Below are 23,891 nucleotides of genomic sequence, written 5' to 3' on the forward strand. Positions count from 1 at the left end.
AATTCACTCTTTTTTTTTTAACTATTCTGGTGGTTGAAGCAGCCTTTTCCTGGTTGAAACCTAAGATCATCCTTCTATTTTTTAGGGATATTTAAGCCAATCAAAATAAACTCATGCACATATTTAAAACCTAAGACTCAAATTCAAAACCTCTTAATTGATTGAAAATTCTTAATCAACCGTTCAAAATGAGTTGCATAAGATCACTCTTTTGAACATCTCTTTACTTATTTATTAATCGATATCTATTATTTCTTCAAAAATTTATATTCATAGTATAAAATTCTTAAATATTTAGGTATTTAATATATAAATTTTATATTTATTTATATAAAATCTAAATCTTTGAATAACCTTGAAATTATCATTACAATAAAAAACATGTTTCATGTATATGCTTTAATATGAGTGAATTTCTAAAATATTAAAAATATAAATAGATTAGAATTGCTTTGTTTTTTTGCACTATGGCATTCAATGTAAATATTACAATTTTTGCTGGAGAGGCAGTGGCACAATAGTTCCAAGAAAAAATAAAATATCCGCTGGATCACTTGATTTCAAAATTTCGCAAAAATGAAAAAAAAAAAAAAAAACCTCCACTTGCCAGAGTCATCTAGACAAGCTGAAGCCAAGAACATAAAGCAACCAACCCAAATATATCAAGCTATTCAAACTTTCCAGATGATTCCACAGAGCAAAATTGCCATATGAGAACAACTTTTCTCCACATGAAAGTTTCACCAAGGAAAACAAACTACAATAATCTACAGCTGATGCATTTATAATTAATTCAGCAATTCAACAATTAAGTTTTTTCTAACTGTAATTAGTCTCTAAATAAAAGTTTAAGTTAGTTAAACAAATGATAACAATAATCTACACTTGATGTGTCTATAACTAATTCAACAATTCAACATAAACTTATTGTAATTAGTCCAGTAGTTAAATAATCTACCTAATCGCACCACTAGCAATGGACAAGACTTTGCAGATCCCAGCAGAAGTAGTAAAAGGAGAATCTTTGTAATGAGCAACAAGTTCTGCATCTGTGTGCAAATCTACCTGCACCTTCTCCCAGACCTTACTCTTGGCATTCAGCAAACCATCAGGCTCCCCTGAATACCCTGGAAAGGTAATTCGCTCTCCTACTACAGCTGATGCTGGGGGATCAACCAATTCCACCTGAACATTTCAAAGTTTCCAATCTCATGAGATCCTAAAACTAGGGCTTCGTTTGGGACGGCTTTCTCATTGCTTCATAAAACAGCTTTTTAATACAAAAATTTAAATTTTTGTACTAAAAAGCTGCTTTAAGAAGCATAAAGAAAGCCGTCCCAAACAAAGCCTAAATCAAAAGAAGAACAATGATATCCAAACATGAGATGAGTAGAATTAAAGCAAAATGCAAAGTAGTAATAAAGGCTCAATCAGGTAGAGCGCATAGTAGTTAAAGTATCAACCAAGTAAATTAGTTTACATTTGAGCTTGATGACCGGTCGATCCACTTTGGTGTCACAAAAATAGAGCATGACTAAGTTAAGCTAAATATTGCACAATAGTAAAATATTAAGATGTGGAGCTGAGGCTATAATCAATTTAGGGGTCTTCAAAGATATGAAGTTAATTAAAAACTTAGACGACCATATAAACAATTTGAAAGAGTTAGAGAAAGAGAAGCTTACTTTGGTGTGGTCATCATTTGATGCAGCAAATACCATTGCATGTGATTTAATTCCTCTCATGGTTGCTGGTTTCAGATTACAAAGAACACAAACTTTTCGATTCTGTTCAAGTCATTAGGAACTCAAAATCAGAAAATTTGGCAAAAGTACAATATCGGTAGAATGAATTTTAGCAAAAGAGGTCCAAGTCATTAACCTGCATTTCTTCAAGAGGAATGAACTTGACAAGACCACTCACAACGGTCCTAGTTGATTCTTCACCAACATCAATTTCTTCAACGTAGAGAGAGTCAGCATCCGGATGCTTCTGAACCTTCCTGATTTGACCAACCCGTATATCAAGTCTTGAAACAGATATTTCTGCTTCAGGGGCCTTTGGTTTAGTATTAACAGTGGATTTTGCCGGTTGTTTCTTTGCACTTACTCCTGCAAGGAGAGGGCAAAAAGAGGTTAAAGTCTTTAAGGTTGATTACATAACGCATGCCAATTGCGTAAAGTCAAGTTATACCATGACGAAATCATAGGTATTTTATTTCTCTACAATATATGAAGTGAAGATACGCTACTAATTAATTAGGCAATGCAATCTTTTATGACTAGATTATCTAGAATTGAAAGTCATGAATTTGTAAATGACAAGAAGACTAAGGGATCAGTGGATTCATCAAACAAGTGTAAAATTATCCCTGGTTATGCCAAACAACCCTAAAAGTTATTAAAAAATAAACTCTTTGTTTTACAAAATTACCTCATACATATCTAACGATCTATTAAAAAACATATTTGGACTCTCTTTAAAATACTAATGACAACAGACAACAGACAACAGATCACTAGCCAGAAAAAAGAACCAGTGAGAGCATGATATAATATCCAGACAAAATTTTTGTTCAATATTGAGCCTCAGTCATTGGATCTACTTTGAATGAGAGTGAAGTAAATTTTTTTATAGATTTCCAATGTATTACACTTATTTCAAAGTAAATTTAATGGGTTTAAGTCTAAACCCAACCCAAACTTTTTCCAGATACATGCTTTCCAAAGGGTAGTCACCTCATTTGTCCAAATTGGTTAAATTGTTTTAGAGAATTCCATCCTATTTAGAAGAAAACCACTAGCTTAAATGCAATGGACTCAGAAAATTGGACCCAGTTGGGCTGTTACATAGAAATTAAATAAGCCTTGAATAATGCCATATTCTAAATATTGTACCAACAAACGAAATGGACGCTAAATACAGCTTCATCACATTTGGCATGTAAGCCAACCCAGTTAGCTCTTAGCTTGCCAGTAATTTATATATGAATGAGAACATCTCAGCATCAGGCTCTAATGTGCCAAGATACATCGTACACAAAACAAAACTAGGCAACAACTACAAGACCAATGTTATTATCAATAAATAGAATAATATCTAAAACTGTAATCCATTTACAGCAACAATGATGAGTTAATACCAGATATTTTTGTACTCTTAAGTTGCTCAGCTATCTTCTTTGCATCAGCTTCTGCTTTTTCAATTCTTTCAGCTTGACTACCAGCATATCTTTGTCTTAAGCTTTCCACTTCTTCGTCTTTCTGTATAGAGCAAAGGTCATCGAATTGAAGAGGCAATGGACAAAATACCATCAAGTAATACTAAGGAAGTTACTAACCAGTTCCCTGAACAGTGGTTCAGGTTTCCCAATTTTATGGCCGGAAGGAAGAAAATTCCAAGGTTGCTTTGCCTTATCAATGTCACCTTTGTCATCACACAATGAAAGATGTGTTTCCGGGGGCAAATTAAGCTGTTTCAACACCTGAAGCATATGTTACAACCCCAAAGATAAGTATTTTACCTTGAGAAACTATAACCGTTCAAGAATGAAAAGGTCATGAGAGATTAAATAATTTACTTCAGAAGAGAAGGAAGGCATAAAAGGTTCCAGTAAACATGCAAGCAGCAGTACGAGGCCAGTCGACGTCTTCATCACAATTGAACATGATGATGGGTCATCCTTGTAGAGTTTCCAAAACTGGCTCTCCTACATCACATGTTATTAGGATAAACAATTCAGTTAAACCTATCACATCAAATAATTAGAGAATTCTAGCCATTAAAATATAAATAAAAAATTAAGTTTACTTGTAAATAAGAATTTCCCTCGCTTGAAATACTCATTGCCGTTTTCAGGCCTTGTTTTAATTTAACCTGTGAATTAGATAAAAAATAGAACATTTTGCATCATTTATGCAGTAGTAACAAAGCTTCAGCAAATTTCCAACATTATAACAGTTTGTGATTAAGCTTTAGGTTCATTCAGTAACCTTCTCCATGGCATCAAGATATTGCTCTACAAGTTTTGAGACTTTCTCTGCCAAAGCTTTTGTTAAATGATGGGATTCTGCATCCGGAGCATCAGGTATGATGGAATTGTACCCGGATCCTGTAAAAGAAACTTAGTTAATGATTGCATAAATATTTGAAGAGAAATACTTGCAGGAAGAATGTTTGATCCACCATTCCATACAAAAAGAACAATTTCAACACCTCATGACTTACCTAACCTTAAGGACTCAGCCAAAAAATATTCCACTCTTTCCAATTTGCTTACAAGACTAACCATCTAGGTGTCATTCAAATTGGAGATTAATTTCTTTAAGTTGCTAGATCAACTTACTATTGACTAAAACATCCTACCTTAATCTTTCTCGCTTTCAGAAGGTACATAAACAGCTTATAGGTAAAGCTGCAGTCTATGAAAAATTATAATCCTCAACAGCCTGATGACACAAAAGATTTCCTGATGAAAATTATGACAAATTGACTGGGGAATCAAACCATAATCAATTAGGCAAATAGTGAAATACTCTGGCCAGATAAAGAAGCTTATCATATGCTGGAAAGAAAGTGGGAGAACAATAATGGAATTCCAAAACCGGTTTAAACCGTAGAGGGAAGACAACTATCAATAATCACAAATCAATCTCAGATGACAAAATAAAACCATGAACATTATCAATTATAGTACTGGGCTATTAACCATGCATGCATTGTACATGTATCTTAATCTGTTCTCCATAGAAAGCATGCTTACGGCAAGAATGTTTCATGTGCCAAACAGTGATGTCGACTGTAGCCTTACAGTAATACCCTTGTGGTGCCAATTTCAGTGGCTTGAAGTTTGCAATGAAAATAAAACTAACCAAGTTGATAAAATTGAATTGGATTAGATGGAACTTTGTTAAAGCTGAATTGAAAAAAAAAAAACGAGGATATAAATTGCAAATAAATACACCCAGGAGAACTTGGAAATAGGAGTTCAGGTCTATACATACTCTAGCAAGAATGTTAGTAATGTTGAAGTGAGAACAAATTCAGGAGTTTGCTGATGGAAAAAAGTCTTTAAGGTCAACACAAAAAAAAATGCAGAAGAAATCAATAAAGGGAGTGATGCAAATATAAAATTCCGTGTTTATTGAGAATGCAACTCATGCGTATTTACTTTTAAGTTTTTTTTTTTGTTTTTTTTTAGTGTAAAACCATGCCTCCAATGTCGAATCCTATAAAAATAGGAAGTTGAATATTCTATCAGCTCTAACTAATTATTGCACGGTTTCAATGAACCCATGGAATTCCAATCAACATAAATCTTCAAGATCATTACTACAATGTGAATAGCTAAATACTGCCCAATTCGTTATCTTCACAAAACAGTTGAAATTTGTTGACCTATGTTTTGTGATTTTTTTATGGTATCATTGTGTTTTTTATTTTATGTTGCATTAGTAACTCTATACCCCCAACGTAGTGGGATAAAGACTTGATGTTGTTGTTGTTGTAGTACTAGTAAGGAGTAACTCTATACATTAAAATACCCAACATTAGAAATCATGATCATACATAGTTCAAAGGATTGAGAATAATAGGGAAAGCATAAACAATAACAAAACTAACAACAAAATAACCAAGAGCGGTAGAAGCAACAACACAGTTACTGTTGACTACCATGTACAGTAAGATTGTCACAACATTGACAGTATCTTATGGGTCTACCTCCTATTTGAGACTTTTTTAAACTCTTATTTATGTATTGTGAAAGTGAGGATGTTTGAGTATCTTTACAATATTATGCTTGACTTTTTGAAGTTATCATGTGGCAAACCATAACATAAAATTAGCTGATTTTTTTAAAATTTGTTATAGATGATGGTGAAAATTCTTCATTATGATTGATTTCCATGAAATTCATTGTTAACCTTTGGGTGGATAGACAGAAGTGTGCCTAGCCAAGCGGTTGGTTTCATCATTTCCAATGTGTTGTTGGATTTTATTAGTCTACTCTTTCAGAGAGCCATGATTAACAAGCAAGGATACAATTAGTAGAAACCTGATTCCAAAAATGGATGAAGATACATTTCATCCTTCTTAACCTACCTATCCTTGATTAGTGTATATGCCGGTATGAGCATGCATCAAACATTCCTCCAAAGATGCTTGCACAACCAATCACATGGAGCTACAACAGCCATTCTAATATGGTATCTTCGGCCATGATAATATGGAAAAATAAAGTGGAGGATTGATATAACTAATGAAATCTCTCCACTTTTATTCATGCAGATGTATGAGGAAACTACTTGATTGTTTTCCTTTCAATAATAATAATAATAATAAATCTTCCGTGTTTCCTTTCCTTTTTCCTGATCTAATTTATTTCAACATTTAAATCTACGGCGAGACAATAGGAAGATTATTGGATTTAAGTTGAAGCAATCTGCTTTCTTTTCAAGAACATGATGAATTCTCATGTCAAATGGAAGGATCTTCTATTGCACCTATCATTCATACTTTGTAGAAGTAACAATAATCTAAACTCTTCTATTACTTGTTTATAACATTTTTACTATGTACCAAAGCAATGAGTGAATGAATCATAATATATCCACATGACATGACTTCTTATTTAGAACTATATTTATCTTTCCGGTGTTTTATGAAGTTTATAAATATCACTTATGAGGCATTTTAAGAAAATTCCATAGCCTGAATACAAATGCTTTTGGATTTTCAAATCATTCTTCTTATTTTGGGATTCTTACCCTCAATCAGCTTTGAAATTTTAAATATTTTAAGAGAAGCTAACTCATTGTGCAAATGTAAGTCTAACCTATCAAATGCTTCTCTCTCACTTTCTTGTTCTTTTTCTCATCTTCTCTTTTTAGTTTTATTTATTTAATGAAATTACATCTTTATTTACCCGATACATTCCATAATGCATGTGCTAGGAACATGCCCCTTCTTTTATATATATATGAATGCATCTTTAAGCTAATTACAAGATTTTAGAATCAAAAAGAAATTTTTTACACAACACCAAAATCTTGCCTTTTAAATAACCATGACCTCATACATTTATTTATTAAATTATCACCAAGATATCAAACTTCACATAATGCTCCAACCCGTATATTTTTTTTATAACAAATTTCCTATGATTTGATCATGATAGAGCAATTGCATGATTGTGACAGCTCATGTCTTGGGATAGGCGTTACATTTCTAAAAATGTATGATTTAGGTGATATGTGTAATTTTTCCTAAAAATCAAACATTAAAAGTAATAGGAGGAACATCAAATGCTCTTATGTTAAAATATAACTTGAAATCAATTATAGAAGGTAAAATAAATAACATCATAGTCTCTTAATAGTAGTAGATCATGAATAATAAATACTCCTTTTACAAAGATTTAAATAAATTAAAACATAAAATCTAATCTAGGAGTTCGCCTATGTTAAGAAACGCAATAGTAGATAAAAAAAATGATTAGAAAGTATTAGAAAGGACTAATTTTATTAGATTTAAATGAGAATCTGATTTTCAATATAACAAAAATGGAGAAAAAAGATTCATGTAGCCAACCCCATATAGTGGGATGTAGGCTTGATGTTGTTTTTATTGTTGGAGTCATAAATCACCTGGTAGCTTATTCTTATTGTATTCCAAAATCCCCCAAATTGAACAACTTCGGAACACACCATATGCAAACTCTTGCATTTCGAGAAATCTCGTAACTCATGACCTTTGGCTCCGCGCTGCGGCACCACCACTTTTTCCTATGCATTTGATGCAACCTCATCCTTTGTTACAAATAGTCTAGACATTATGTCGCAAGAGCTGCATCTGCACTTACTGTTTTTGCATGATCACTACTATATCGTCGTTGACGAGAAACATTGTCTCATGGTTTCTTCCTCTTGGGCCTAAGTTTATTCATTACTTTTCTTAAATTTTAGATTTATTTTATTAGTTCCAACCAAACAAAATAATATGATCCCCTAAATTCCAAATATATTGTATTTACATTACATTGTATTTAAAATACTTCTGACTTCTAAATACTTGTAACTAAATAGCCCCTTAAACAATTATTTTTCTATAGGGTTAGCCGTTGGCACATCTAAATCTAAATCTGGTAGCTTGTCACAATGGTTGATCACCTGGTAGCTTGTCACAATGGTTGATCACATCTAAATCTGCATTGCTTGTTGGATATATAATAAAACCTAAATCCTATAACAGCCTACATCAATTGTGATAATAGGATTAAAAAAAAAAATTGTGATAATAGGTTAGCCGTTGGCACATAAATCATTCCAATGATTATGAGATTATGGTTGCGCTTCCAACCAAAAAATGAACTGCAATAAGAAAAGCTATAACAGTTAGGCTAACAAAATTGCAATATGATTAGCTTATGACCTTTTTATCCATAAGAAGAATGATTGCAAGTTATATTAACTTATAATAATGCATTATAAATTTACAAAACTCTTCGAATATTTGAGGTTTTTTAAGATTTCCACTCATATAATGCACAATGTAAGCAAGTTATAAATTGATAAGACTAAATTGCATACAAGAACAATAACATGTGAAAGACTTTATACCAACCTGATGGTTTGGCGACGAAGCTCAAAACACGGTTAATAAAGTTGCCTAAGTTATTTAGTAACTCAGTGTTTAGCTTAGCCTGCAAATCTGTCCATGTGAACAAAGTGTCGGAGACCTAATTACACCCAAACAATTTATAATTTAAGATAAATTTAGTAAATCAATATTAAAGTTCTTAGGTAACGTTTAAGAAGTAGCAGAAAACCCGATATTATTAAAGCTCACCTCTGGCCTATTAGTTAGCAAATAATATCTCCAAACCTCCGTGGGAATATTTGTGTCCTTTGCATCATTACCAAAAATACCAATACCCTTGCTCTTGGAGAACTTACCTGACAATGAAATGAACAGTCGAGTGAAGGCATAGCATAATCTTAGAAAAAAATCACCCATAAGATTAATTTAGAAAGAAAGATTGTAAAAAGAGCTTTTAGAGTCAAACTTTTGGGACAAAAAACATTGAGAAACAAAACCATTAAGGAATAGGAAAAAAAAAAGGAGCAGCCAAGTTACAAGGTGATGGGTGAAAGAGAAACATTAGCATTGGTCTAGTCGAATAATTACTGTTAAGTCTGAGGTGCGATAAGCTGATGTTCGTAGCAATAATTCAAAGAGAATTTGTGTTTATCATGCAACTTTAAATTAATTCGTAATAAGAAAAAATTATAAAAGCATACTGGAATCTTCCAAAACTTCTACCCATTGGTCATCCTAGATAGCCAACAAAAAGTCTCAGACTAAGAGGATTGAAAGTTTGCAACTAGCACAAACATAACTTCAAAGCAGAACATAGAAAAGACAAAAAATAGTAAAATGCATGACCCCCATATAAAGTCACTGTAGCTAATGTGAAATAGGATAATCAATAGCACCAAAAATGATGTGAAACCACATCGGAATTGCACGCAGAAATTTATAATGATTGAATTAGGCGTGGCAACTTAAACTTAATGTTTGACTTTGAAAAGATTTTACGAATTTAAAATTGTTTAAATTGATATGGAAAGTAACCACAAAATAGAGACGAGATCTCAAAATAACATCAAGATTATAACGAAAACAAGTAGTGCAACAAACAAACAATCCACCACGTAACAAAGAGAGAATTCACCTTGAGTTTCCCGCACTCGCACTCTTTAAGGGTTAGCGGATGAAGAATCGCCACAATCCGGAAGATGCCACCACAAAGGAGAGGAAGCCGGGGTAGAGATCCAACGAAAGTTAGCCGGAGGAGGGGCAATGTGTAGACGATTGGTGATCGACCAAAGTCCGGAGGGAAGATGCTCGAGTTCTTTTCTTGCAAGAGAGCTCATGGGATGAGAGGAATTCCAATAAGATGGGCAAGCAATAGGGTCGACCAAGTGTGGAGCGAATTAGGATTTGTGGGGTCTAGGTTTGGGGTTATGAAAAGAGCATTAAATCTGAAATTAATTTCAGATTTAATTAAATGAGGGAAAAGAATTTGAAATTCAAATTCAAATATGGGTTAGGGAATTAATTAAATCCTTAATTTATGGGAGCTAATTAATTAGAGAGAGGAGGGGGAAGAGGCCGGCCAAGGAGAGAGGAGAGAGAGAGGGGTTAGGCATGAAGGAGGTGGGCCCAAGCAATTAAGGGGATTAAATACTTAAATCTGAAATTAATTTCAAATTTAAGTTAATTGGAGGTTTTCCTAAATTAAAGGAGGAGAATTTAAGAAGAGTTTTGAAATTCAAATATTTTGAATTTGAATTTAATTCTCATCCTAAATTAGGGGGGCTAAATTAAGAAAGTATTTATTGTGGATTTGAATTCAAAAGTTTGGAGGGAATTAGGTGGCCGGCCGCTATTGTGGGGGAGAAGGATGTGGCCGGCGGCTTTAGGTGGTGGAGCAAGGGGCCGGCAGGTGGAGGCTTCAAGCCGACGGCCAAGGGCTTGGGATAGGTAACTTAGATCAGCGAATTGAGCACTTTCCTAATATAGATTATGTCAATTTAGGAAAGAATTCAAAATCTGAATTTGAAATCTGATTTTGAGTTGGATCTCCCTCCTAATCTTCATGCTCCACTTTTGGAAAGAGGCAAGACAATTAATTTTGGATCCATGGGAGGGGAAGGCCGGCATGTGTTTGGGGAAGAAGAGGTGGCCAGATGTAAGGGAAAGGAAGAGACGATAAGAAAATACTACGAGTACTAACAGCGAGTCCCGGAATCCACCGGCGACTGACGGGTGATGCATGGCCCTCTCCTAGGGTTTCTCCTCTCAAGAACTCACAAAGAGATCAAACAAGAAAAGATGGAATTTTCATTCATAATCATCATCCTTCAAATACAATACCAAGGACCTAATATATAGGCCTCATAGAGAAAGAAAAGAAATGACTAAAATGCTCATAGGGCTACAACTCAACTCAACTCAACACACAAGCAAGGGTACAAACGTAAATAAAGAAAATCTGAACTAATACATAAAATATCAAATATATAAGCTCCTCATCGTAGCCGTCGATCTACGATGCTTCCGGTGGTAGACATTCCGGAATCTCCTACTGATGTCCTCATCAAAAAAACTACTAAACATAGCTTTTACAATTTTTAAGATACGCAGAAAAACATAAGACGACATAAAGGGTTGCGAAATAGTCAAGATCAAATGTATTGAAGTAGCACTTATGATTTTCATTAATTGATGATGAAATACCTGATTCATAATTCAAATATTCTGTTACACTTATTGTCTTCAGTAATGTCCAGTTTTCACCTGTTCCAAGAAGAGTAGAAGGGAACATGACCTAAAATTGTCATACACAAAGAACACAAACACGTTAGAAGAGAATTGAAAAGAATAATAACTATTGCAAGTAGGATGAACAATACACGACCTTAAATTCCTGTAATCTTATCAATGTAACAGGAGTCCATCAATATCTCAATAAAATTATATTGACACAAATTGCTTATTATTAGCCAATCACAAATACTTGGGGCAAGAATAATAAATATTACATCACATCATCATCCCATGCTAATTCTAATAATATAATCACTCTTACAACAACATCAAGCCTTTATCCCACTACGTGGGGAATATAATCACTCTTACATTAAAAAAATAGTTGGTAGAAATAATTTTAAAAAAAAAGTTTTTAACACAATGTTATATAGACAGAAGAGATTCCAGGTTCACTAGTTCTTTTCCATCTCTTTGTTCATATAGACTTGTGCTACTTTGAATGTCAAACTAATCAATTATTTAGAACATTATGGTTTGAACGTGCACAACAAGAAGTAGAAAATGCTCCCATAAGACAAAAATAAAATTAATATCAAAACTATAACATAAAAGAGATAACCAAAAGATAATGTGGATAAAAGTTGTGCAAAAAATTTTGCACGAGATAAGTTTAACAACTCACGCAGCATTCATCATGAACAAATAAGAAAATAAGGGTTCAAAAAGTCAACATCAAATAGATGACAATGCTATTGATGATGGTAATTTGGTATGCATGACCTAATTGGACAAGATTTGCATCATTATATTCTTTTACTAAGAAATTTAGTTTGAAAGAAAACATGATGTATGCTTTAATGTGCAGGCATTGCAAAGGCATAATTAGTAAGAAAAATCAAACGTGAATTTGCAATATAATTGACAAAAAAAGGATTGAATCCATCAAAATATCAATGCCAATCCCAATCCGAATTGAAGTGGTTGGATATATGTTAAATTGATAATTGATCATCTAAAGAGACAAAAGTATATTGAAACGTGTCACCTCAAAGTTATATTCAAATGATGCGCATCCCCCTCTTACCGTATGAAATGGCACATTATCCTTGCCCATAAACTGAAAGAGATCCACATTATCCGGATTCTTCCACCATTTCTCCCAATCTGGTGTATAGCATGAAGTGATAGATACATATCCAATTGGAGCATCAAACCACACGTAAAACACCTTGAAAATAACACCCTTCAATCAATTTTCAAACTATCATCTTAATACAAGTTTCACAAAGTACATGATTCCATCAAGATTAAACATATAAATTTCAAACATGAAAGTTGTACATTACAAAATGCATTGCTAAGGTTTTACCTTATCTCTATATTTTTCATGTGGCACAGGAACACCCCACTTAAGATCTCTTGTAATACAACGGGGCTTTAACCCTTCTTTCAGCCAAGCATGGGTAGCCTGAACGGCATTTTGGCTCCACCCACCAACCACAGACGTGAGGTTAACATACTCTTCTAGTTTATCTTTAAGTAAAGGGAGCTCAAGAAACAAGTGGTCAGTATCACGGATTCGTGGAGTGTTCCTACACACCTAATTTAGCAAAAGTTAGTCAACAAAAATATAGTTCCTGATTAAGGCTTTGTTTGGGACGGCTTTTTATTGCTTCTTAAAATAACTTCTTAGTACAAAATTAAAATTTTTGCACAAAGAAGCAGCTTTAAGAAGCAGAAAGAAAGTCAACCCAAACAAAGCCTAAATTGGTAAATATTTTCAATTATCTAGTTTATATAACAATCAACTCACCACATGTAAAACTAACCTTGCATTTGGGATCTTGTAATTCTGTTGGATTTAACAAGTTCCCACATTTTTCACATTGGTCACCTCGTGCAGACTCATAGTTACAATTTGATCTAGGGCATGTGCCCTCCACAAGCCGATCAGCTAGGAAGCGTTTGCATGTATCACAGTAAAGCTACATTGTAAATTAAAATCAAAGTTATGGAATATATCAATTTAAAGTACATAACATAACTGATAGATTTTATCTAACAAGAATCTACATATTTGTATACCCTAGCATAAAGAGTAGTAGTATGAGATAAGTTTAAACACATGCCTGCTGCATGGTGTTCTCAGACAACCATTTATTTTCCAAAAGCTTTTGAAATATTGCTTGGCAAATTTCAGTCTGTTGCGGACTAGATGTGCGTCCAAATTCATCAAAACTTATGTCAAACCATTTATAAACCTCATTGTGAATTGCATGGTACCTGCATGCCAAAGAGATAAAAGTTGAAAGGACGCAACAAGCCAGAATTAAACATATAAATTAAAATAATGCTGCATGCTTTGTACATTTTGAAAGCAAAAATAAAGTTCAGCAGCATAGCAACTAGATTAATCAAAACAGACCCAAACAAAACAAATATCTGTCTTCTTAAAATTGAATTCAATGAAATTAAAGCTCATGCTTCCCCACCATGCCTAAGAACACAACTAAGGCTTCGTTTGGGACAGCTTTTTTATTACTTCTTAAAGCGACTTTCTTATATAAAAATTATAATTTTTGTACTAGAAAGTTGTTTTAAGAAGCAGAAAAAAGCCGTCCCAAACGAAGCCTAAGAGTGCATTTGGCAAGGGCCATATCCGGGTCAAATCCATGATTTATCAAATCACCTCGGCTTCAAGATTTGTGGATTTTTCTCTTTTCTAAAAGAAAAATCTCCCTCCTTTCATTCTACAAGCCATCCTTCTTGTCAGTGCGTCTGGAGCTATTCCCACAGGTCCAAAGCCCCATTGTAGTTCGGATATCTTTTTTCCTGTGGTATTGTTTTATGTGGCCTTCATCAAATAAATTTCCTAGTTTATTAACCTAATTCATGCTTAAGAAATTCTTCTTCGGGAACTTTGTAGATTTGTGATTTTTTGCTCATATTTGTACTCCATGGTGGCTAGTGTATTTTTTATAAGTCTTTGATTCTATAGTGGATTTAATGAAACGCTAGAATGTTATTATGATATGCTGCAACAAACCTTCGTTTTTTTTCCCCTTCTGCTTGATAGGAGCCTTTTTTTTTAATCAACAAAAGATATGTAGATTTCACTACAAATTTCATTAATAATTTTCTGATTTAGCTGTAATCATTATCCACCAACATACTTTTTCCATGACAAACTAACAAAGTATATACGAGCTTCCACCTGATTGACTCTAGTGGTGTTGATATAAAGCTTGCATTCAACTGATCCTTGATTTTAAACAGTTGTTCTACACAAAATTAACACTAAAATAATTGTTACTCAAGAGAAATAAGTTCAGCTTTTCCAGAGAATATATCTTATTTTGTTCCATTCATGACCATTTATTGTGTCAGTGACCTTTCCCTAGTGAAGCTGAGTCATTCTTTGTAATCTTTCATTGTAACTGTGATGAATTTTGTTGGATTATAATTCATTTAATCTTTGGATATTTTTCTTCTTAACATTTCCAATGGCCTCTAATCCCCTTGATGAATATCAATGTATCTACTGCTCTGAACCTTCAATTGCGTTTGTGAAGAAAAAATTAACCAAAATAACAAAAAAGGACGACAATCAATATTTTTCTACATTAAAAAGAGTAAAATTCTTTGAGTTATTCGGGTCAAACAACAATGAAGAGAAATGAACAATATTGTTTTGGTGGCCATGATTACTTCAATCACAATGTTGTCATAAGAGATACTTATCAATTCCTAATTTACAACAAAATAGTAGGCTTTGTGCTTCGTTGTCTGGCTGCAGCAAATCTTAGCCCTTTAATCTATTAGTGCTTATATATTTGCATGATTAATAATATTAATTAATAATTGAATTTCTCATGATGCATGAATGTTTGAATTTTGATTTTAACCTGTGAATGAGGTATTATCCACGCATAATTAGAATTGTCTTGTTTGAATGTATACTCAGTGGCGTTAATTAAGGGAGTTTGAGAAGACAAGAACATAAATAGTAAATCAATTCATCAAGAACTTTCTGCAATGAAATTTGGTGGAGGGAGTGATAATGAAATGGATGTGCAAAGTTCTAAAAAAATAATTACAATGAGTACCGAGAGCCTAGAAGAATACAATTTGTATTTGGGGAGATAATAATGGACAAATTTTTATTAGGGAACAATCCCAATGGAATTCTAGAAAAAGGAGGTCTGAGACGACACTGTCTTCACCCTAAATCATCATCTAGAATAAGAGGATACATCAGCAAATCCAGAAAAAAAAAAGAAGCAAAATAACTCACTTATCGCAAATCTCCTTAGGCGTGCAGTTCTCCTCCATCGCTTTAGTTTCAGTAGAAGTCCCGTACTCATCAGTACCGCAGATGTATATGGTGTTGTAACCTCGCAGCCGGCAGTAGCGAGCGAATACATCGGCGCTCAAAACACCTAAAAAAGTAAACTTTTTCCAATCACGGCGTCAAGAAACGCCCAAAGATACCAATTTTAACTTCCATTGGGAGCTAAAAAAAGCGAATCAAAACCAATTCATGGCTAAAATATTACATCCAATTATGTTGCCGAGGTGGGGGACGTTGTTGACATAGGGAAGAGCGCTGGTGATAAGAATGTTCCGCTTCCCAGGTATCGGCAGCTTCGCGTTCTTCTTCCCCGGAATTTCACCCATTTCTATCGAGATCAACGGGAACGAAGGGGATGTTTGGTATGGGAATTACGCTCGGATTTACGTTAAATCCTGCCAAACGGTTTTCGAGCGCTCCGTAAATCGCGATCCTCGGTAAATCCCGGATTTAAGGCGTAAATCCGGGATTTAGTAAATCCTCGGTTCGGCGGATTTAACGCTCGCGAGAACTCTCTCCCGCGGCGTCCGTGTCGTGGAGTAGCTGCGAACGCCCTCGTCCTGCTTCACCTCAGCCTCTCGACCGCCGCCTCAGCGTCTTCCTCTGCGATTAGTCTTCGTTCGCAGTCTCCACGAGCAGGGTTTAGCACAGGTAATTATGTTGATCTGAAAGGGGTAGCTTGGATACAGAATTTAAACAGTTTTGATGAGTTCGTTCAAAATTCTACCTTAGCAAAGCAGGCGTCAGCGAAGAAATGAAGAAGAGGAAAAGCAAACCCTAACAATACTAAGGACCTCTAGGCAATGCAAGAGAAAAATGATATTCTTCATTAAGAATATACCTAATTAGCTTAAATGATATAAATTGAAATATAAATAAATAATTAGATATTTAGTAATGTAAATATTAATTAATTAATAATGAAATATTTAATTGATTAATGAGATAATTAATACTATAAAATTTATTAAAATAACACCTAAAATTCATTAAATAATTATTAGTGTAAGTAGTAGTTAATTATTAATTATTTTAAATAATAGTTAAATAATTATCAGTGTAATTAGTATTCAACTTTGAGTTATTATGTTGTATGCACTTATTTTGAACTAGTATGAAGGCATGTGCACATGATACACCTGAATAAAATTTTAAATAAAAAATATTAGGGGTGTCAATTTTTGACACGACCCGAAACACGACCCGAACCCGAGCCGGAAAAATTCGGGTTCGGGTTGAACAAATCGACCCGTTTTAAAAATCGGGTCGGGTTCGGGTTGACCCAACAACCCGAAATTGACCCGAAAGTGACACGAAAACTCATATTTGACCCGAAAACCCGAGATTGACCCGATTTTGACTCGATTTTGACCCGAAAATCGAATATTGACCCGATTTTGACCCGAAAATTAGCAATTTTAGGTCAACTTCGGGTCGGGTTGACCCGGACCCGAATCGGGTCGGGTTCGGGTCAGGAAACCTGACCCGTTTTTAAAAATGGTTCATGTTCGGGTTGACCCGAATAAATGCCGGGTCAGTTCCGAGTTCGACCCGAACCCGACCCGCTGATCCGAATTGACACCCCTAAAAAATATATAACAACATAAGAAAAAAGAATATGATATGTCATTCAAATATATAAAATTCTATATCAATATAAAATATAAAATTTGTATAAATATAGATGATTTATACTTCTATTATATTTCAATTATGATAAATTGAAATAATTTATATCCAATTTAGGTTTATAATAAAATTTAGATTTATTTCATTTATCTTTGCTCAAAACACTAATAAATTTCCTCTTGAAGAAAAAAGTCGTATTTTAAAAAGAACTTATACTGTCATAAATAAAGAACTTAATAATAATAATAATTACAATAAATTGCAATGGCAGCAAGAAATTTAAAATAATGCTAGAAGGCATTGAGGAAAGATGTACAATAGGTTTAGTAAGATCTTCAAAAAGTTCAACAACAACTACATCCAAATTTTTTCTTGATAATAATAAATCAAATATCATAGTAAATAACAATGTCATTGATGGTCTTCATTAATTAAGCTATAGATGCTATATAAACTATATAAAAATTATATAATTAAAACAGCTTGATTATCACAACAACCATAAGCCTACCAACTAGTCATGAAATATAGAAATTGTTAAAGGAAGATAAATAAAAAAATATAATATTTGCATTGAAAATATCTATATGTAAATGGAACAATTATAGAGAGAAAAACGATCAAATATTATTACCTTATAAAGGCATCCTGTTATATGTATGGTAGGATTCATAAGCATTGGAATCAAGCTTGAAGTTATGTGGTCGCTTAGCATTGTCCATCTTTCTAAAAGTAATTGATATCCTATAGAATTTAAGAAAAAAAAGTACATTAGGAATTAAAGATAAATGTATAATTAAAAATGAGGTTAAATTATTATAGGAATCTGGACTTTTTTATTCATCAAACTTATAAATTTTTTTCAGAAAGCAAAATAACAGAAGAAAGTAATGGAGACAAAAAGTAATATATATGTTGATGGCAAGTTGTTGCTGAATCCGAAGCAAATATTGATAAAATGTGGAGAGTGTCAATCAAAGAATTTTTGAAATCATATTAAATTACTTTCGTCAAGAAACTAACTAATTAACCAACCTATTAGAATCTTTAACAAGCTCTAAAGAATCTGAATTTTACTATGCATATAAATTTAATAAAAATAAATTTCCAAAATCATAAAATATGAATTCAACTAATGCAAATAAATAATTTTCTTATCCAAGATATTCAGATAATCAACGATGTTCATCATAAATCGGATCTAGTACAAGTTCACAATTTTGTATATTGTATAGTGCCATCAATTATAATTATGATTTTTTAAAATAAAATAAGAATTTTCAATCATGCAAAATATCTCTTTTGAATTTATATTCTTTTATTACTAAAAGTTTTATAGATCTTGTTATGCTCTAAGAAAAATAATCAAACATGAAGTGAAATTTATAAAGAATTCATATGTATAACTAAAAAAAAAAGGAGAAATATTCTTATTGCCATCAAAGAAACTCAATCAAGTTTAAATCACTTGCATCATAGTTTATTAGAATAATGATGGGCAAATAAGTATAAATTAGATAAAAAAAGGTTCAAGTTCTCAATTACAACATTAATTACATACCCAGATTTGCTTGGTAAGAAATTATAAACTATACATTTGATTAATTTAATGATTCAAGAAGGTTAATATAGTTAGCTATCATTTGATTAGAAAACTCACTGTTATGCTTTTAAACAGATTAACCAAGGAGCTAATTAAGGAAAACATAAGTAATTATATATGTTCAAAACTCAAATAAATATGAATATGAAGTCATAGTTTAATAATTGTTGATAGAAGTAGTTTCAAATATGTTGTTACAAGTATAATAAAAATACATAAAAAACTTTATAAATGAATGTAAAAGAAAAAATGAATAATTTTGAACATACCTCCAAGTTCATTCTTCTTTTATTATAATTATTATTTGAATTAAAAATATTTTTCTCATTCATTATTGATACGTCATCAAAAAATTATCTTGATCGAGCACGAATATCGATGCAAAATCAAGTTGGAAACTTTTGAAATTAAATTGGGACCATCCGAACTCCAATTTCAGCAAACTTACAGTCAAATTGAACATCTCGAAAATACGAATTCAACGACACCAAATTTGACTCAATCACAGCCCAAATGGGTCCAAATCAAGGGTCTGAAGCACTGTTGGAGGGTTTGAACCCCAATTTGGATTACCAAATGGTTTCCAAACATAACGTGCTTATCACTGAATCGAGCGGCTCAACGAGACAAATCCAACGAGCTCAAGATCGCAGAATTCCGATATCATTAAGACCTTCAAATTAATATCTGATGAACGGTCCACGATCAAGGGATTCAATAACAGCCGTCCATCCAACTACTCTCCATTCACCCTTGATCTCTCACCTATTTACGGGTCATGTCACTCCATAAATCTATAAATAGACCCCTCATTTCTCTTTAAAGGGGGCTCCAAGCAAGAAGAGAAGAAGATAAAAGAAGGAAGAAGAGAATGAAGAAGCTCCTCATCGACTACGCTGTATCTTCATATAATGTTATGACGTTAAACTATATATTTCTCTACTGCCACGAATACTCCAGGATGCAACAATTATAAAAAAGTTGATTTCTTAATCTACCCAAATTCATAAAATTAAGCTCAAATTAAAATTATAAATAACATAAACAAGATTCAATTATACATTTAGGAAATCTCCAACCGAAAAATTTATTTTTCATTTCAAAATATAATAAGAGACATATCAAATATTAATCCATCTACAACCGAATTCTATTTTTAACACAAAAAACTAATATTTTGTGTATATTTTGTCTTAAAAATAAATGTATTTATGAACAATGTGATGATAATATTGGCGTGACAATATAGTTAGAGGGCCCGAATGAAGTGGTTGGAGATGCCCTTATGCCTCTCTGATCACAACTTCTTTGGCAAGAAAAGAATTTTCTGTCTGGCCAAATGGTCAGGGATCAATCCATATCGACGTGGACATCAAGTTGGCCATCGGACGGCTGAGATTTCGTCTGTTAGTAGAGTTGAGCTTTCAAGCATAAACCTAAAGAACTTCAGCGCGGAGAATCCACGCACACTGAAAGCAAAAGAGAAGTACAGATCCCAGCACTGTAAATTTATTCCATGGTGTATGGATTTCTCATCAGTTTAAAGAGAAAGGTTTTAGCACTGTACGATGAAATAAGCTATAATATTATATTAAGATTTTGTATAGAACAACTTTTTTATTGTTTTTAAAACATTTTTTTATAAGAAAATTATTAGAAAACTATTTTAAAAGTAATAAAAAAATCGTTCCAAATGAAACTTAAATAATGAAGAAAACAGTTCTTCACGTTATAAAATATATCAATAAGCCATTCTTATTGGAAATATTTTGGTGCCAATGAGTGAACAAATTATAGTAGATTAAGAACACAATCTCCGTTCAAAGTATTCAAAGAAATTGATGGGCTACAGCAGGGCAGGATCCACCGGCCTAATGGATATAGAGCAAGGTGACCTGTGCGCACATTCATGCTGAGTCTTCGGCGTTGGGAAGCTAGTTTCAACCTTGATATTCTTGAATTCAATGGCAGGCTTAAGGGGGATTGGAAGCTTATAGTTGAGGAAATTCTGAAACTAAGACTTTATTTGAGACAACTTATTGCTTCTTAAAGCAATTTTTAATACAAAAAAATTAATTTTTATAGTAAAAAGTTATTTTAAAAAGCAGTAAGAAAATCGTCCTAAATGAAGCCTAAAAGAGGTTCTCGATTCCCGATGTATTCTTCTCATCATGTTCGGACCACGTTCTTGTCATATATTTATGAATCTAAGTTGTCAAAACTTGCATCAAACCTTGCATTCGATGTATGAATATATTACTAATTTTTAGTTCTTTCTTGTTCACACTAACGGGTCTTCAGTCGTAGTTTTCAAGACGTTTTAAACATGTTTGATCCTTTAGGCTTTATGTGTGGTGGAAGCACATCAACTTGCGGTGCAAGTGGAGCGTCAATTGTCATTATGAGGTTCCGCTTGGCATCGTGGTGGGCCAACTAAAGGCTCCTTCGAGCGAAATTATAACGTGCAGTCATCGAACACAGTCCGGAGGACAAACAGGACCCGCCATATCACCAATATATTGTGTATCATTATTGTGTACGACTGTATGTTAGAAAATGTGTCATGTCCTGATTGTTCTCCGGACGGTCTGATGACCGCACGTAATAATCTATCCTTCTCCAAAAACTGTGCAGACTGTTACACTTTATACTTGGCTATTTTATGAATGAATTAGGCGAATACTTGATTGGCCAACTTTCTTTTTAATAGGCCTTGTAAAAGCTTCTTAGCCCGTTAAGGCCTATCAACTAAATTAGTTTGGCATCACATTAATATAAAATTTTTTTGACAGCTTGGGCATAAGTTTTGTAAGAAAAATGTATAAATTCTGTATAAGAAATAGCTATTTACCTTTGAATTTCTTAAAATTCTGTGACTTAAACGAAATATGAGGGTGATATCTTCGTGAATACATCACAAAATTCAACAGCACTTCATGCACCTTAGCAATATAATTTAGATTGAATTTAAAAAGAATTAAAATCCTTCGAATTGATGGAGGAGGCGAATATATTTACCATTAATTTCATAATTTTCATTACTCATGAAATCATGGGCGGAACCTCTTAGTGTTCAGGAGGGGCAACTGCCTCCCCCCTAAAAAATTTAAAATACTATAGTCTTTAGGTAATTGCCCCTGGCAGGTCGAATCCCGCCAGGGGGCGTTGCCCTCTTGGACCCCCGACATATATGCCTTATAAGTTTGCCCCCCTGAAAATTAGGACTTGTTCCGCCCCTGCATGAAATTATTCATTAAATAAGTTAGCCTTATACTCCTCAAGAGAAAGGGATGGTAAAATAAAATACTTGATTGGCTAACTTTCTATTTAATATTACATATTTTACATGGCTATTCTTTGTCGGCTCTCTCATATGTAAAAATTGAAAAAAAAAAAAAAATCAAATATTCATGCTAAAGTTAAGAGCCTTAGCCAATGAGAGAGCGAACAATTGGACCAGCAGAACTTATCGCCATTGCCAGTGGATGAGCAATTAATAAAGCTTTTCTTGAGTAGATCTGCCTCAATCCAATTATGCAAATGGGCATGTTGGCTATAAAACAATTAATTGCAATCACGTTAAGAATCTAAAACTCCAAAACAAAACCGACCCAATGTAAGGTTCCAATTCGGCCTATAAACCTAAAAGCTTAAATCCTCCTCTGCATGTTGATCGGCAAAGGAAATCTTCATCCGTGATACTTTCTTTTGCTGCAATGAAATGGTAAAGATTAACCAATGGCTGTGTAGTTAACAGGGAGTTGTGATTGAGACCCAAAAATAAAACTTTTAATTAAAAATTAAATTCGAATAATTAAACTCGGAATGCTGCTCCATTGTATGAGGGTGAAATCAATCAAATCATAGTTTCTTTTGCTGCTCCATTGAGAAATTATTTTGTGCGAAGTTCGGACAGGAAGAACCGTCCGGATATGTGAGTGTACATACTTATACTAGTATGTATCAAACATTTGTAAATGTTGTTTGTACATAGTGTGTATAATCACAGTACGGACAGTTCTTCCTGTCCGAACTCCGCATAGAATAATTTCTCCAAACTTTAAGGTTGACATTGATGATGACAAAGAGGAGCAACTTGTGATAAAGACATGATGTAGTGGATCGTCGGAAGAATCGACCTGCAATAAAGATTTCGATCCCAATTCAGGAAAGAAGAAGAACCCAAAGCTTCAAAGCTTTTAAAAAAGAGTAATATCATTCAATGCCTTTCCCTACTACAATACTTGCTTATATAAGCTAAATAGAACACTCTAGAAGATACTTGTAAGAAGCACATAACAAACTAATTAAAATATACCTAATGAGCAATTTAGTTAGGATGCTCTGCATCAAGACAGATAATACGTGACCATATAGACAAAATTGTTATTAGAGTATTCATTATTATTATAATTATCATTGTCATTGATATTATAAATTTATCAAAAGCAATGACGCAGCTGTGTTGGCATAATTGCATCAACTGTGATGACCCGATTAGAAAAGTAGATGTATTAGATTTGATCTATATTAAGAAAGATAGAGGTAGACCTAAAAAGATTTGGTTAGAAATTATTGAAAATGACTTTTTTATTAGATTATTTAAATGAAAATTTTATTCATTACATGACATAATGAATAAAAAAGATTCATGCTGTCGTTCCCAATGTAATAAGATAAATATTTGATGTTATTGTTGTTGTAGTAAAGCACCTCTGCGCCTGCATTGACAGTTGAGTTCTAATAATTTTAAATTCGAAAATAAAATCAACAAATAATCAAAAGCCATACTTCACATTATTTAGGTATAAAGCACTTAGAGCCATCCTCCAACCAAACATATGTAGAGCCATGGAATTTGACTTATGGTTCTGATACATTTATATAAATAGGTCGGTCATATTATGAAGTTATGGTCGGCCAACTATCAACCACCACTTAATTAGCAACCATGTTGCATCGCATGGCTTCCAT

At 33.3% G+C, this 23,891-nt stretch overlaps 1 protein-coding gene across 3 annotated transcripts; it reads right to left on the reverse strand.

Moving 5' to 3' along the window:
* Positions 1-758: 758 nt before the first annotated feature.
* LOC110095940 (probable methionine--tRNA ligase) lies at positions 759-16,534 on the reverse strand. Of its 3 annotated transcripts, XM_028695512.1 has the most exons (18): positions 16,413-16,534; positions 15,891-16,350; positions 15,629-15,773; positions 13,464-13,617; positions 13,164-13,319; positions 12,704-12,934; positions 12,419-12,562; positions 11,302-11,392; positions 8,848-8,954; positions 8,623-8,737; positions 3,993-4,111; positions 3,811-3,876; positions 3,581-3,709; positions 3,341-3,484; positions 3,143-3,263; positions 1,882-2,111; positions 1,686-1,787; positions 759-1,185 (listed from the first exon to the last, which is right to left on the reverse strand). In XM_028695512.1, the coding sequence occupies exons 2-18, from the start codon at positions 16,009-16,011 to the stop codon at positions 955-957; spliced, it is 2,406 nt and encodes an 801-aa protein (XP_028551345.1). In that variant the 5' UTR covers positions 16,012-16,350; positions 16,413-16,534; the 3' UTR covers positions 759-954. The 3 variants fall into 3 exon arrangements, with proteins under 3 accessions (XP_028551345.1, XP_020677328.1, XP_028551347.1); XM_020821669.2 differs by having other exon boundaries at positions 15,891-16,493; XM_028695514.1 differs by lacking the exon at positions 16,413-16,534 and having other exon boundaries at positions 15,629-15,786; positions 15,891-16,021.
* Positions 16,535-23,891: the final 7,357 nt, after the last annotated feature.

Source organism: Dendrobium catenatum, unplaced genomic scaffold (genome assembly GCF_001605985.2).
Source record: "Dendrobium catenatum unplaced genomic scaffold, ASM160598v2 fragScaff_scaffold_651, whole genome shotgun sequence".
NCBI lineage: Eukaryota > Viridiplantae > Streptophyta > Magnoliopsida > Asparagales > Orchidaceae > Dendrobium > Dendrobium catenatum.